The sequence below is a fragment of the Anolis sagrei genome, chromosome 1 (genome assembly GCF_037176765.1).
Source record: "Anolis sagrei isolate rAnoSag1 chromosome 1, rAnoSag1.mat, whole genome shotgun sequence".
In the NCBI taxonomy this organism is placed as follows: Eukaryota; Metazoa; Chordata; class Lepidosauria; order Squamata; family Dactyloidae; genus Anolis; species Anolis sagrei.
Genome location: NC_090021.1, coordinates 222,410,932 through 222,425,741, shown reverse-complemented (window position 1 = coordinate 222,425,741; position 14,810 = coordinate 222,410,932). Strand labels below are relative to the sequence as shown.

Below are 14,810 nucleotides of genomic sequence, written 5' to 3'. Positions count from 1 at the left end.
AAATGGATGAAGAAATGTATATAATATCCTGATTGAAAACCAGCATCCAACTGTGAAATCAAATACATAGAGGTGGGACGGGAGGCTCTGTTTCATGAATCTTTATAGCAAAGCATACAGATAATCCTCTAATATTGGTCAAATCAACTCTCCTGCAGCTCCCTTCCAGGAATGAACGTTGTGCTGCCCTTGGATATGTAGGTTAAGTGAAGGGATTTCCCTCCTCACTTAAGGAGACTCAGTCCTTAAGTGCATAGGCACACCTGGGCTTAGTGGTGTGATTTTAATTTCTAGCGTGGACATATTTAACTTGAGCACCCTTAAAAAACGAAACACACCCAACAATTGGTTTTTCTCTGCTGAAACTCTGTTAGAAAACCCATTGATAGCTTAAGGTTTGTAAAATGTTGGGTCTGAGTAAGCCTTGTAAACCCTTGGTAATCATTCTGGAAGCTTTAGGGTCACAGACAGTTCTGGGTTGCAGATGCCCCTCTGCAAGAAAGAGCAGGAAAAAACTGGCAGGGAGTGGAAATGAGTGGCAAGGAGATTAGAAAACTAGCTTCCTATTTTTAGAATAGCAACAAAATCATCAAGAGTATTAGTCCCGGAGGCATGTCAGCGATGGCTTAACCCTTTGAAGTCCTGGCTTTAGATGACTTTTAGACATGGAAGAAAAATTGAAAAAGACCAATGTGAAAAAAAAACTTTTGTAGAAAAGCCTCATGTTCAAGTTTAGCACAAATGCTTTTGATGGAGTTCAACCCTGCAGAGATATTATAAAATGTGATTTCAAGATAGGGGTGGCAGTATTGTAGAAGGCTCAAAAATCAAGTTAGGACAGTGTGTAGGATCCCACTTGGATGTTTGCAACTGATGATCACAGAGATCTGTTAGTGACACATGGGTATTCAAATTTCTCAGAGCATGGTTATATTACAATGTTTACTCTATGTTGCTAAACAAAATTCACACCTCAAGTGTTCTTCACTTTTCCAAATTCCAAAAAAGATGCAGAGATAAAGGCATAGCATTCATTTATTTCCTTTGGATCACAGGTTGGTGAAGATTTAAGGTGTTTTTGTTTTCTTTGCAAAGGTTCAACTGAAACCCATTGCAAGAAGTGGATCTTTCTCCCCTTGTTTTCCCTGCATAATTCCAATGACAAACAGACAGCCACACAGTCACACATAAACACAGACTTACACACCAGTCCAGATAAGTTGTCTCCCTTTTGTCTCCGGTTCTCTTGGGAAAATGGGCTGGATGCAAGTAACCTCATAGATAAGTTGAGAATCATTTCATGGAGAAGGGAAAGCACCAATGTTATTTCCCCACCCAGGCATTCAAGTTGGCAAGAAGCAGTGTCATGAGAGAGAATAGTGAGGGACAGCGCTTCTTTTAGGTTCTCTTGGGATAGCATAATCTTTTGTTTTTTGCCACTCATGGTTCATTTTTTAATAAGAGCTAAGGTACAGTAATCATATTGGCCTATGGATAAGTTGCTCTTTTGACTAAAATGTCCCGACTTATACATGAGTCAATACTTCTTAATTTTCATTGATCCTATGAGTCTGCGGTAAAAATGTGCCTAATATGCAGTACTCTACTGTAGACATGAAAATTAATACGAGGGTTATCCGGAAAGTAAGGTTATAAGGGACGTAGCTCTCATGGGAAATTTTCTCGGGGGAAGTTGGTATTGCTGCCATGTAGAGGGAAGCCAGTGGAAGTGAATGAGCAGTGCTAGTCATCAGTAGCTCATTGACTGGTGTTGTGGTGAAGGTTAGAGATGAGCATCTTTATTTCGTTTCCCACCAAGTGCGAAGTTTGTGCTGTAGTAATCTACCTAAATGCAAAGGCAAGGATGCTGCTGCAGTTCATCGTGAAATTGTTTCAGTTTATAGAGAGGACTTAATGTCATGACAGCATGTGACAAATGGGTATGGAATATATTGTAAGACCATGAAGAAACTTCACAGAGCCATCAAGAACAAATGTCATGGGATGCTGATGGCGGGATCTGTCTCCTTCATGACGATGCAAATCCACACGCTGCTCATGCAACCCAAGAGTTGTTGGCTTCACCTATTCACTAAATTGAAGAAACACCTTGATAGAAAACACTTTTTTGACAATGATGAGGTGGAAATTGAAGTGATGAACTGGCTGAAAAAGGTGAAGGAAAACTTCTATGACAGAGGCATCAAAAATTCATCCCATGGATGACAAAATATATTGAACTGAATGATGATTATGTGGAAAAATAATGTAATACTTATGTTACAATCCATGTAAGTCTTATTAAAAACGATTACATTTCATTTTTATTACCTGAAATGACCTGAAATGTGAGAAATAACTGGGGCAGGAATGGTAACCCTAACCTCTCATAAGTTTAAACTTGTAGTCATGATAATGCTATAATTTAGGAGAGTTAAAGATGTGGACCTGACCATGCTCTTTCTAGCAATTTTGCTTTTTGCTATAACATTATCCATGGAGTAGGCATATTTGTAAAGCATGGAATAGCAAAAAGGAAGGAAAAGAGAGAATATCCATGAATATCTAAAACTCCACTCTACCACTATAAAACCAGGGCCAACTGCACCACTGCACATTGGGGTACTAGACTCTTTAGTTCATTTTTAGCAGGTATTGAGGTAACTCTGAAGTGTAGGGAACTAGGGATGGAAAGAATATGCCTAAGTATTTGTCACCAGGTTGAAAAACAGGTTTCCTGGCAATTGGGAAATCCTGTAGGGAAAGATAATAAATCATTAAGAAATTTGCACAATTTTCTCCTGGCACAACCTTTCCATAGTGGTGGAATTGCGTACTGTAGGCAAGAGACTATGCTGGTGGTAGCAATGCTGGTAGGGTCTCACATGTCACACAGGCTTTTGCTGAGGCGTCAGGCTCTCAATGTGCCAAACAACTATTTGATGGCAGCAGTAATGAAGGGTTGGCAATGGCAAAGGATCTCTTAGAGAGCAAATGTACATTTGCCTGAAAATCTGGAGTTGATCCAGAATAGTGTAGGCTGGATTGACCCTTATATGGGAACTCCTCCAGCAGTTATGGAGGCAGGAGGGACTTCTGACTGCCTAGGATGCTGAATGTGCTTTGGTGCTGCAAGATGGCAACCCTAATTGCCACCTCCTGCCCTCCATGTCACAACCGTTTGAAGATGAATCTAGAAATTGAAGTGGAAGCTGCTTTCAGAGCACTTGAGAGAAATAAATCACCAGAACTAGATGGCATAGCAACAGAGTTGCTTCAAGTTACACAAAGTCTGCTCTAGTCCTAACTAAAATGTGTCAAAAAGTATGGAAAATAAAATTGCTTACTGATTGGAAACACTTGATATATATTTCCAATGCCCCAAATAGGGAATATCAGATATTGCAGTAGCCATAAGGTCATTAATTTCCCATGTAAGTAAAATGATATTTTAAAATGTTACGACAAAGACTTTTATCATATATGGATCAAGAAATACTGGATGTCCAGGCTTGGTCTGGAAAGGAAGAAGCCCTAGGGATCGCATTGCAAACATAATGGAGAACATCAAACAATTTCCGATGAAAACCAACCTGTGCATTAGAGGTTATAGCAAAGCCTTTGACTGTGATCATGAAAAACTATGGATGACTGTCAAACAATGGGTATTCCACAATATTTGACTAATCTGATGCATAACCTGGACTCAAGACAGGAGGCTACCATCAGAACAGAATACAGAGAAATGGAATGGTTTCCAGTTTGCAAGGGATTCAGACAAGGCCACATTTTATCATCCTACCTTCTTAACTGGTATGCTGAACATATAATACACAAAGCAGGATTGGACTTAGAAGAACGCATGAAAATTGGAAGGAAAAACATCAAGAATTTAAGATATGCCGATGATACCATAATACTAAGAAAATAGCAAAGACTTGAAACAATTACTAAAGAAATTGAGGAAGAAAATGCAAAGGCAGGTTTACAATTAAACACTAAGAAAACAAAGATAATGACCACAGATGATTTATATAATTTTAAAACAGACAATGTATACATTGAAATCATTCATATCTTTCTATATTGTGGCTCATTATTAATCAGAAGGGAGATTCATGTAAATATGAAGTCTAGGAATTAGAAGTGAAGCCATGAAGGAACTAGACAAGATATTGAAATGTAAAAATATATCATTGAATAGCAAAGTTAGGATTGTCCATTGTATTTTCAATTGTCATGTATAGTTTTGGAAGCTGGACAGTGAAGAAAGCGAATTGGAAGAAAATAAATTCAGTTGAAATGTGGCAATGAAGAAGAATTCTATGAATAGACAGCTAAAAAGTCAAACATATGGATCCTAGAACAAATCTTGTCTGAACTCAACCTGGAAGCCAAGATGGTTAAACTGAGACTGTCATACTTTGGCCATATCATGAGAAGGCACAACTCATTAGAAAAATCAGCAATAATACTTGTCAAAGTGGAAGGCAATAAGAAAAGTGTAAGACTACCTTCCAGGTGGATAGACTCATTCAAGGAAGCCATGACCATGAACCTGCAAGACCTGAACAGGGTTGTTGATGATTGACTGGCAGGGAGGTCTCTCATTCATAGAGTCACGATATCAAATATACTTGAATTCCTCCAGAAAAATAACTCCTTTAATACCATTAACACCGACATCTTAATTTGCCTGAGAACTGCAGCCTTACATTTGAATAGCCTTCACCAATTTTGAACTTACTTCTGTGTAAACACACTTAAACTATACTACTTGCTTTCACAGTAACCTGGCAGCTACCTCTATGTTTTCGAATGCCTTTTAAAAACAGTACTTTTTGTGGCTGCTTAATTGATCCAAATCCATTTCCCCTTGAATTTTACTTGTTAAAACTGGATTTAAAAAGGAGTTCATTATCTCAGCCACTTGCAAGTCAACCCTTTTCTTGCTAATTATTCATTACTACTTTCTCTTTACTGCTCTTTCGCCTCCAGATATATTTGTAAACAGCCTGTTTCCCAACCCTTAATCCCTTTGACCATCCTTAAGTCATTCTGGTTTGGACTGCTTTTAATGTTTTCCATTTGCAAGTCTTAATGGACTTTTTTGCCTTCCCGGTGTTTAAGTTCCCACTTTGCTATAGCGCTCTTTACACCAAGTTGCAATGATGCTCCCATTATGGGGACACTGCCAGATGATGTAATTTGTTGTCTGCCAGAGGTGACTGGACTGAAGCAGAACAGGAGACAGCGAAGAAGGACCTGAAATCTACAGTGGAGAAAATATTACGCAAGGTTTACGCATACAAAGAATGCATAAGGGAAAAATATCCACGTAATCAGGTGATGTAATGGGTTCACCACCTCCCTTTCTTTGCCTCTTCCTTGCTGTCCTGTGCTTTGTGCATATCTATGATAGAAATCAAAAGGAAGTCTTTTCCAACACTATGAGGTTACAAGGTATGGAATCCTGGGAAATGTAGTTTTCAAGATCTTGCCCTCACCAAACTACATCTTCTATGATTCCATAGCACTCAGCTATGATTTTTGAAGTGCTGTCAAATGGCATTGATTCTACAATGTAGATGTGCCTATAATCTCTCTCACTGCTGGAAAAACCTTTGAAGTATTTTGGTCTCATATATAAAATAGCTTTGAGATATCATGAGCCACTAGTGACCCAGGGTTTAAGCTGTGTTTGGGGGGTGGTTAATTTCAAAGTAGTAGGAGCGTCTTTCTTCCACCAATCCATTCTGCTTGACCTACAGATCAATGGTACCAAGGGAGAAAAGGACCTTTTGGGAACCCTTGGTGCTGAAGTCACCATCTCCTTCTCTGTTAACAAGATTCTTTGGCATTGGAGGAAGAGGATAAGTTTGCACATTCAGCAGTAGGCTCCATACACACATATGCTGCATTTGCACCCTGGAGGATTGTGAACAGAGCTGATCCTGACCACAGTTTAATTCAATTTCTCCTGGACGAGAACAGGTTGTCTAGATGCTATTCTTTAGCCCAGCAGCTGCATTAGTAACAGTATATGTGTCTGTCTGTCATATTGAATGAAGGAGCCCTCTCTTTTATACTTTTACCCACAACTTTTCTTCAGCCTTAGGGGACCAACTTTCTTTTTCTCACAGAAGTCTCTGGCTTTCATCCATTTGGATGCCTGCCAAAGTTTTTACAAACTCATTTTTCTGTAACCCCGTGTGTTGCTTCAGTTATCTTGAAATCCGATCCTTTAGTACATCAACACAGTTGAATGTATATACAGGTTGACGCTCCCTTATCCAAAATGCTTGGGACCAGAAGTGTTTTGGATTTTGGGACATCTATATACATACATAATGAGATATCTTGGAGATGGGACCCAAATAATAAATTTAATTAACATGACCCAAGTGATAAAACACCATATTCATGCAAGTTTTGCTTGGAAGGATCCATGAAGATACCAATATCTTGGTTAGCAAAGACGTTTTGCATTCTGAACCAGATAAGTTACTAAAGTTTACTAAACTGGATAAATGCCCCTCTCTTCTACAAATAAAAGTTCAGCTTCAGTATCAACTGAGAAAGTATCAACTGAGAAACGAATGGCTGTGTTGTTCTTACCTGTTAATCCTTTGCAGGCTAATGTGACGCAACAACTGTGCACAGAGAGTTCTCTGTAGACGTGATACATATTTTTTTCCTCCATGTCTTTCTCCTCTTCATCTCCAGCAACATGGCTTCTGTTCAAACTAGTTCTGCAGGCTTTTATGGAACAGTAACCATTGTGTGCATACATTACAATGATTGTTCATCAGTTTCTTAGTATTACGGTAAGCAACATATCAAATAGAAAGGGAAACCAAATAGGAGTTTTCCTCCCATAGGGTGGTCTCCTTCTACATCTAAAACTATGTGTGCTGATGCATAGTAAGTGGAAGCTTAAATGCATTTACACCAAAATGTATATGATAGGATACACAGTGTGACAGGCTATCATTATTTTTAAAGTATGTTTTGCAATATGTAGTATGCCTTACCAGAAAATTATACCAACACTGGACCCCTCTCTGGTTTTTGGTCCAAACAACCCTTTACATACACAGGGATGTGGCAGGAGCATTGTAGTACATAGCTATCCCCTTACGTTTTGTGAATTAGCAAGCATTTTCTCTGGACTGTCTAGAAGAGCCAGTTGGCTGTATGGCGCATAAATGAGATTGTAAGGGCTATCTTAAGCACGTGCATTCAAAATTTGCATTTCTATCATGCTCTGCCTAACATGCAATTTGCAATGCCGGAAACTTCAGAGCTTTCCACAGTGCTCCAGGGCTAAAAACCGATCTGACCCAGTATAGGCAGATCACATCAAGACACTTTTGGCATTGTGCCTGTATATATTTATTGGCAAATCTACAAACCAGAATGAGAAGCACCCTGGGCTATATATATGTATATATATGAATGAAAAAGTGGACCTACTATATCCCACCACCAAATAAAACGGATAGCATGTATCAACACAAGCCTTCCTTGAGACAAGTTGGTACGTAATGTAGCAATCCGATCACTAAAAGAGATTGAGTGTTGGGGCTTCATGTTGTCAGTATTAGATGTTTCACTACTTGTTCAATTTCAAAGCATTTTCTGTCTTTGTACTTACTAATGAAGCATTTTAACAGCCAGTTGCCTAAAACAACTGCCTACTGTCAAATCAGCTCACCTGTGTACTGAGATAATCTACAGATTCCTTCTGGTGACAGACTAGAACAGGCAAGGACAAACTTTGGCCCTCCAGGTGTTTCGGATTTCAACTCCCACAATTCCTAACAGCCTATTTTGGTGCCAAAATTAAAGATTTTGATATGACCTATGGATAAGTTAAGACCCATTCTACAGAGAGGAAAGCACTAATGCCGCCTGAGGAGCAGCCTTCCCTGCCTACCAATACCAGTTCCACACTCAGGCATTTAAAAAAGGCCAGAACTGGCACCACGCAATATCTGCTTTAGAATAGAGGGAGGTGGTGCTTCTTTTAGGTTCTCTCAGGGCAGACAAAGCTCTTGCCTTTTACCAAAGAAGAGGACAGTTCCTTTTTTGATAAGTGTTGAAGTGCAGTACTCAAGTCAACCCAATTTATTGTTTTTTGTTTTTTTTTACAAAAACTTCTAAAGGGTAATTTGAGCACACACTGAAGTCCATGAAATTTAAGCCAAAAGAAGTCTTCTTGATGAAATGAACCAATGATTTCAGGACAGTGACTCATTCTGGTATTCATCTTGATCTGTTTCAAAACAGATAATAATATGATCTATTATTTCCTTGCATAAAAGCCACACTCCCATTTTTTGGTTGCCAAAAAAAATTGTATTTTTGCTTTCCTCACATAATAGTTGCATCCCATTTGCAGCTGATTCTCGCTTCTTTCTCCAAAAAGCAAAGCAGTTTAAAAACTATAAATGGAGGTGTCTGAAGCTTCACTCTTCTCTCTCCTTCCTCCAAGGCAAGGCAGTTTAAAAAACTAGAAATGGAAGTCCCTGGAACTCTCTTTCCTCCTTTCTCCATAGAACTCCATTCCAGGAAAGAAAATCAGCCCCAAATGGCTCCACGGTTTTAAAAAATAAACAGAAACAGAGCTGTTTCTTTGAGGCTGGATCATCTCTCCTCCTCTTTTCGGAGGTAAAGCATTTTGTTTATAAACATGCCCCCCCCCCCCCCCCACACACAGACCAAATTTGTTTTTTTCATGCAATAGTTGCAACCCCGTTTTTGATGAAAAAATGAGGTAAAGTGCAACTATTATGCGATAAAATACAATAATATCAGGTTCTCCTTCAAGGAGTAAACCCCTTGAAATGTAATAAGGGGCTCTTTATGGACATGACAAGGTACATCAACACTAGATTGGCTGTATAAATTTGAGACCATGTTAATGTCTACATGCCAATCATGTGATCTCAAAATCCTCCCCCCTCCCCAAAATGTATTGATCATCTAGATATAAGCCACTCTGTAAATAGGTCCTCCTATTCGTGTTTGGCCACAAGGAGGGGGTAAAGTTGATGCCACTGGGACAACCCTGCTCCCATGAACATACTTTGAATATTTGCACAGGGTTAAGATGTTACTATATAGCTATAAACCTAAGCAGCATCACATGTTTGTGTCGGATTTACCAATCATGCTTCAGTGAATATACTTCACCCACTATGATCGTGGAAGTTGTTCATTATGACCAAGTGCAAGAACTCTCCTATAAGGACTTAAACTTTCATTTATTCTAGGGCAAACGCAAAAGGTTTTATTTTTTTAGCAAATTCTATCATGTAAATGTTAACATAAAAACATCTGTACATTTGCCATGATACACTCAAAAATGAAACAAATAAGATATAAATACAGATATGGATGTAACATGACAAAAGCGCAAAAAAAATTGAAATAAAATAACCAACCCAAAAATAGAAATTAAATACATGCGCATGAACACTGTGCCAACAAACTTGTTTCGGATGGCTGACGGTTTTGAAAGGCCTGGCAAGCCCGTCCTTCCCATTTAAAACATTATTACAATTAGCAAAGTCCTGCTGCATTCTACAAACATTTCTCTGTTGTCCTTTAATATGAACTATTACATTTGATAAATCAAGGAGCTGGGAGGGATGGTAGAAATAATATTTATATGACAATGTGGGAAGTTACATTACTTATACAGGTTATTGAGAAGCTAGTCAGAAGCGATAGAAAAGTCTTGTGTTGTATCATTATTCAGGCACGCACACATAGTGTACCTTTAAAACAACAGCCACATGCCTCGGCTAATTCAGCACAACGCAAGAGACCTACAGGACTCCAGATGGTGAAAAGGGTTGCATTGGTTTGTTTGCGTATGCCCTGTGAACACCGGTGTCCTGTGAAGAGCACGGATGTCACCGTCTAAGGCAACCCAGCAGCAGGCAGGGTTGTTCTGTGCGGATTCTCAGATATAAAGGCTTGGGTGGGCAAAGGGCCAATAGAAGAAGAATACAAAGAAAAGAAACATTCTGCTTTCAAAAGGTCTGAAAAGTTAAAGCCCTGCATAAGGAGGCAGCAAAGGAAGGGCGGGGGGAGCTGTGGCAGACATTTGGACAGTGCTGATGGTGCTGTCTCCCATCTGGCAGCCAAGTGCCAAGAGCATGCCAGATTTATCCCCATCTGCATACATGGGACTGGTAGCCAAAGGGTCCTTGCCCCTGGAGTATTTAAACATGCCCACTCACACCTTCCCCAGATAGTACAACTTCAAAGAAAGCAACTAGTGCAGATGGAGTTAGCCCTTTGAGTACTGCCTAAAGAAACAGGGTCCTGTCTAAACTTCTGAGAGCGAGAGAAGGGAAGTAATTTGCTATGTACATCAGACACAAAACGAGATTATAAATAAGCCAGATTGCCTGGTGGTCAGGAGGGGGCAATATACTCTTGGAGTACTCAAAGGATGGGGAACGCTTTGATTGGGGAAGAGGTGTTAACAGAACAAGTGTCACACTGAGGATCATCTGTTGACAAACAAAAGCAGTATTTTATTAAGAAAGGAAGGCCTGGTTATATGGGTTGCAGTTCCCAGGAAGCCAATCAAGCTTTGGAAAGTACAAGTTTTTTTTTCTGAGGGTTGAAGCAGCAGTAAGAGCAAATTTCACATATGTTTCTTAGAAGAGGGGTTATTAGTTCCCCTGATAATGTCAGTGTTGAAGCTTGACCAGTTTAGACAGTACAGTGCATTCGCTCTCAGTGCATACTAACAGGTTTCATCACGCTAAATAAAGTTAGTTACAGAAGGAATTCACATTGCCCCATGAAGACTGTTAATAGAAGAGTTCCATTAAAAATAAATAAAACTAAAGGCAGAATGGGATTTATCTGTGCCACATGAGCAGAACCTTCTCTGAAGCAAGAACAGGGAATACATTATAGCATTTTGCAAAACTTTAGGGGGTGAGGGCCAATTTTCAAAACTGCTGAAATACGTTGAGGAAAAAATAGATAATTGAATGATCTAGAAGCAGATCTTAAATTAGCTATACACAACTAATTACGTATTGCCCTATATAAACACTGCCATTTGAAATCTGACGAGTCTCTGGGGAATTTCCACAACCTGCATCACTCAGATGATGGTAGTGTTACATTTTTCTTTTTAAAAAAGGAAAATGCCATCACCCTCACTTGCCTCCTAGCTGAGGGGGCAAATTTTATAACCTGTATAAGTTTTCTTCTTGAAAAAGCCAGACTATTTCACATTTTAAACTCAGCTGGAAATGTCTGAGAAATTGCAGAAACTAGAGGAAGTAATCAAAAGTTTGACTATTACAGTTGTAGGCTTATAGAAACCCATCCCTATCAACAGTGTAGAAATCCCTTTGATGTAAAACATGGATATACATAGCTTTGGAACCTTTTCAAGTTTTAGAAATGACTACGCTACAGGCGAGTGCAATGTCTTTCACCTACCGCATTCTACTGCTCCTTTTCTTTTCTTTTCTTTTTTTTAAACAAAGACTGCAACCCAGGCCTTGCTTCCTTTACATTCAATACCAAGTAGAACCTACCATAAAAAGCTTTAGAATGACTAAAATACTGATTGCAATAAACTTCTGCGTGGCCTCCGTCAGCAGATGGAGCGTGCTGATGAAGGGAGGAGGGTCTCTGAGAGGCACCGCTGATTGCTTCTGTGTCTACAAGGAGGTCCCAAGATTTCCATTAACTGTGTGTGGAAACGTCTGAAGATGAACTGCTGTTGCTGTTGGTGGTCTGGGCCCTCTTTATGTACAAGTTCAGGAGTTTCATCTGAAAGGGAAGGGAAAAAAAGTAACACCCATTCTCTCCATTCATTTTCTTTTTTCAGAGCACATCGTGTGGGGCACCTATAATGATGGATAATGTGTTAACTTCAATTGATGCAAAATGAATATATCTACAATTTCATTGAAGTTCTTTTTTAAAAAAAACAAAAAATTAAAAATACATATTTTAAAAAATGCAAAACTATGGTTATCAGCCCATAAGAGGCTGCGTTGAACTTGAGATCTTCAGGGGAGGACCTTTTCCTGAGCCCACTGCCTCTGTAAATACATCACCTGGGAGTGCAGGAGAAGGCCTCCTTGGTGGCTGCTCTGAGGTTCATAGGGCGGCTACTCTGCTCCCTCTTGTCGTTCTGTCAGCAGTTAAGGATTTATTTTTGGATACTAATTGGATTTTGCAGAATTGGTCCTTCATGAGAAAAGACCTTTTAATAATGCATAGCACTATTTCAAATCTTAGCATTTTAATTAGCATGGTTTATATTGTTATTGTATATGTATTATGGATATGTTTAACATTGTTTTAACAACATAGTTTAATTACAATTTAAGAACAACTTAATTTTCTTTACCTATACGAGTTTTCATCTTTTTCTTTTTTTAACCCTCTCCTAATCCAAATAATGTTTTGTAATATCATTGGACAATGGCTCCTATATTTTTCTGGTATATTTCCATTCTCTGTGTATGACATATATACTTCTTTACAACTCCCCAAAACGGCTGTGACAGACTAGAAGCATAGTAAGTCATACAGCTGGAACAACATCTTTCACACGAACATATTTTTAAATGTGCAGAACTAATGTTATACTCATAAATCATGTAATCTGGAACCAATAGTTAGTTGAGATATGAATGTGAAAGGCCACACACATACTTCTGTAACCAACAGCATATATGGGTTGGGTGTTCTTGAATACTTGTAAGACCAACACACTGTTTGAGATCTCCAAAGACTGTCCAATGGATGTGCTGAAAGTTGCAAGTACCAACAATGCATGTAGTTTGGGCTTCAAAAGCAAACCACACATGAGACTGTGCACATACCTTGCTCCCAGTGAGCTGTGCAAGATGAGGCTTCAGTTCTTCACCAATAACTGAATAGATTGCCACAAGGCAAAATACACTGGCCTTGCGGACACTGCTTTCTGTGTTGTCATAACCCTAGGCACAAAAAAGGAAAGAATTATGAAACACAAATCTTTTTTTCATGAGCCTTCTTTCTCTGGCATTTACAGTTGAAGGGTTCATCGGGACTTGTCCAAAGACCAAATAGGTTTAAACTCTTGAGAACTGCTGCATCATTGCAACAGGATTTGCAAGTGACTAAACCTGTTGGAATCTATCTGTAGGAAAGGAGAAATTAGACTTTTAGTACACAGTGAACACCAAGATCCCGCCTGGTACAACAATTTAGAGCTGGGGAAAAAGCCTTGTATGTGTAATTCCAAGTGGTTAAAATATTTTGTGACAATAAATAGCATCTATGAAACAGGAGTTCAGTCAAGCCCTCTAAGGACTGTTGGAGATATATTAGAATAAAAGAATATATATATAATCTGTTGTTATAAAAACAAGGCAGGGAGAACTTCAGGAGGACCTCAACCAACCTGCTATAATCTGCTTTAGTGTGGATCTGGACAAAGATATTCTCTTTTGTTCCAGGAACCCTGGATTCTAGATTCACCGCTACGAGTTATGTAAATTTACTCTAAACAATCACAGATATAAACGTTGGCCCTCTACATTTGTGGGTTTGATTTTTGAAGATGTAATAATTCATGGGTTTAATTAAAATGTAATCTTTAGGAATCTCTAGGTCCTCCAATGTGGTTCTACTGTCAATTTTCAGAAGATGTTGATAATACAAGTTGGGCTGAAGGACCTAGAAATTAGAAAAGGGATGTTCTCTTGGGTTGAAAAAATACAGCAATTCGTTTACTTGCAGTTTTTCACTTTCACAGTAGTCCAGTGCCCTTAACCCAACAAATGTGGAGGACTGACTGCAGTTTATCAAATGATGACAGCATATTAAAAACAAACAAACAAAAACAAGCTCCCCAAATTATTGACATGTTAGTTGGTATGGAACCAGAAATCTAAGTGCTTCATTTAAAATCCAAAGGCAAAACATAACTTAAGGTGTTAAGAGAAAACTCTGGATGATATGTGATGATATTTATGTTTACTTAGTAACTACTGCATATCTGTCTTATCTCTATGACCCGGAAAGTGGCTTTCCCTCCTTTTCTACTCTAAAAGCTGGTATTCCCAGAAATCCCTAGAAAGGATTCAAAAATAGATACGGCTTTACAGATTACAGACATTGTATTGCCACCAGGCAAGAGTGATAGTCCCGGTGCCTAAGAAAACCCATGGGTCTATTTGAGCCCTATAGGGTTATGCTGTGTGTTTAGTAATCAAGGGCTGGGAAGTGCTTTGCTAGCTTAGAGTAGATGAGCAGGTTATTCAGCTCCATAAGAGAATATTTTAGATAATACATTCCCTAAGGGCCAAGTCATAAGGTCAAGTCACAGAAGGAATTCCTACATTTGCATTTCTCAAAAGACATTCTCTTAAAAGGGAACTAAAATAAAACAATAAATCAATTAGTAATTATAAGGTGTAACTATACATGTGGAAGACCTTTCACAGAGAAGTGATCAGAAAAAAGGAGACAAAAGAGAGAGATGTGACAAATATCACCCCTTTATGGTGCTCTCTTTTAATGTTTTAGTCTTGTAGTTGAAAGGAGTGATGGCATCAATGAATTCTTTGCCTCAGCCCTTGTAGACTTTCACACCTAAATGGGCAATGTATCCTCAACAGGTTAATGCTCAAAAAGCGGACTGCTCTACAGCCTTAATCCTAGTGACCAAATGATGATTAATCACTGGTGGATTAATTGGTTTGAAGATGAAGCACTGGCATAGCCTTTCACAGGGAACTTCTGCAGGGTTGAATTCAATATTACAT

The 14,810-nt window shown here is 38.9% G+C and overlaps 1 protein-coding gene across 12 annotated transcripts in view; it reads right to left on the bottom strand.

Annotated features, from left to right (window-relative positions):
* Positions 1 to 9,250: 9,250 nt before the first annotated feature.
* CLASP1 (cytoplasmic linker associated protein 1) overlaps positions 9,251 to 14,810 on the bottom strand; it is a 209,660-nt gene continuing 204,100 nt past the window's right edge. For all 12 annotated transcript variants that reach the window (XM_067473460.1, XM_060774347.2, XM_060774414.2 and 9 more), the window contains 2 exons: positions 12,882 to 12,998; positions 9,251 to 11,817 (listed from right to left, as the gene is read on the bottom strand). In XM_067473460.1, the coding sequence (XP_067329561.1) occupies positions 11,731 to 11,817; positions 12,882 to 12,998 (204 nt within the window). In that variant the 3' untranslated portion in view covers positions 9,251 to 11,730. The remainder of the gene's footprint in view (positions 11,818 to 12,881; positions 12,999 to 14,810) is intronic.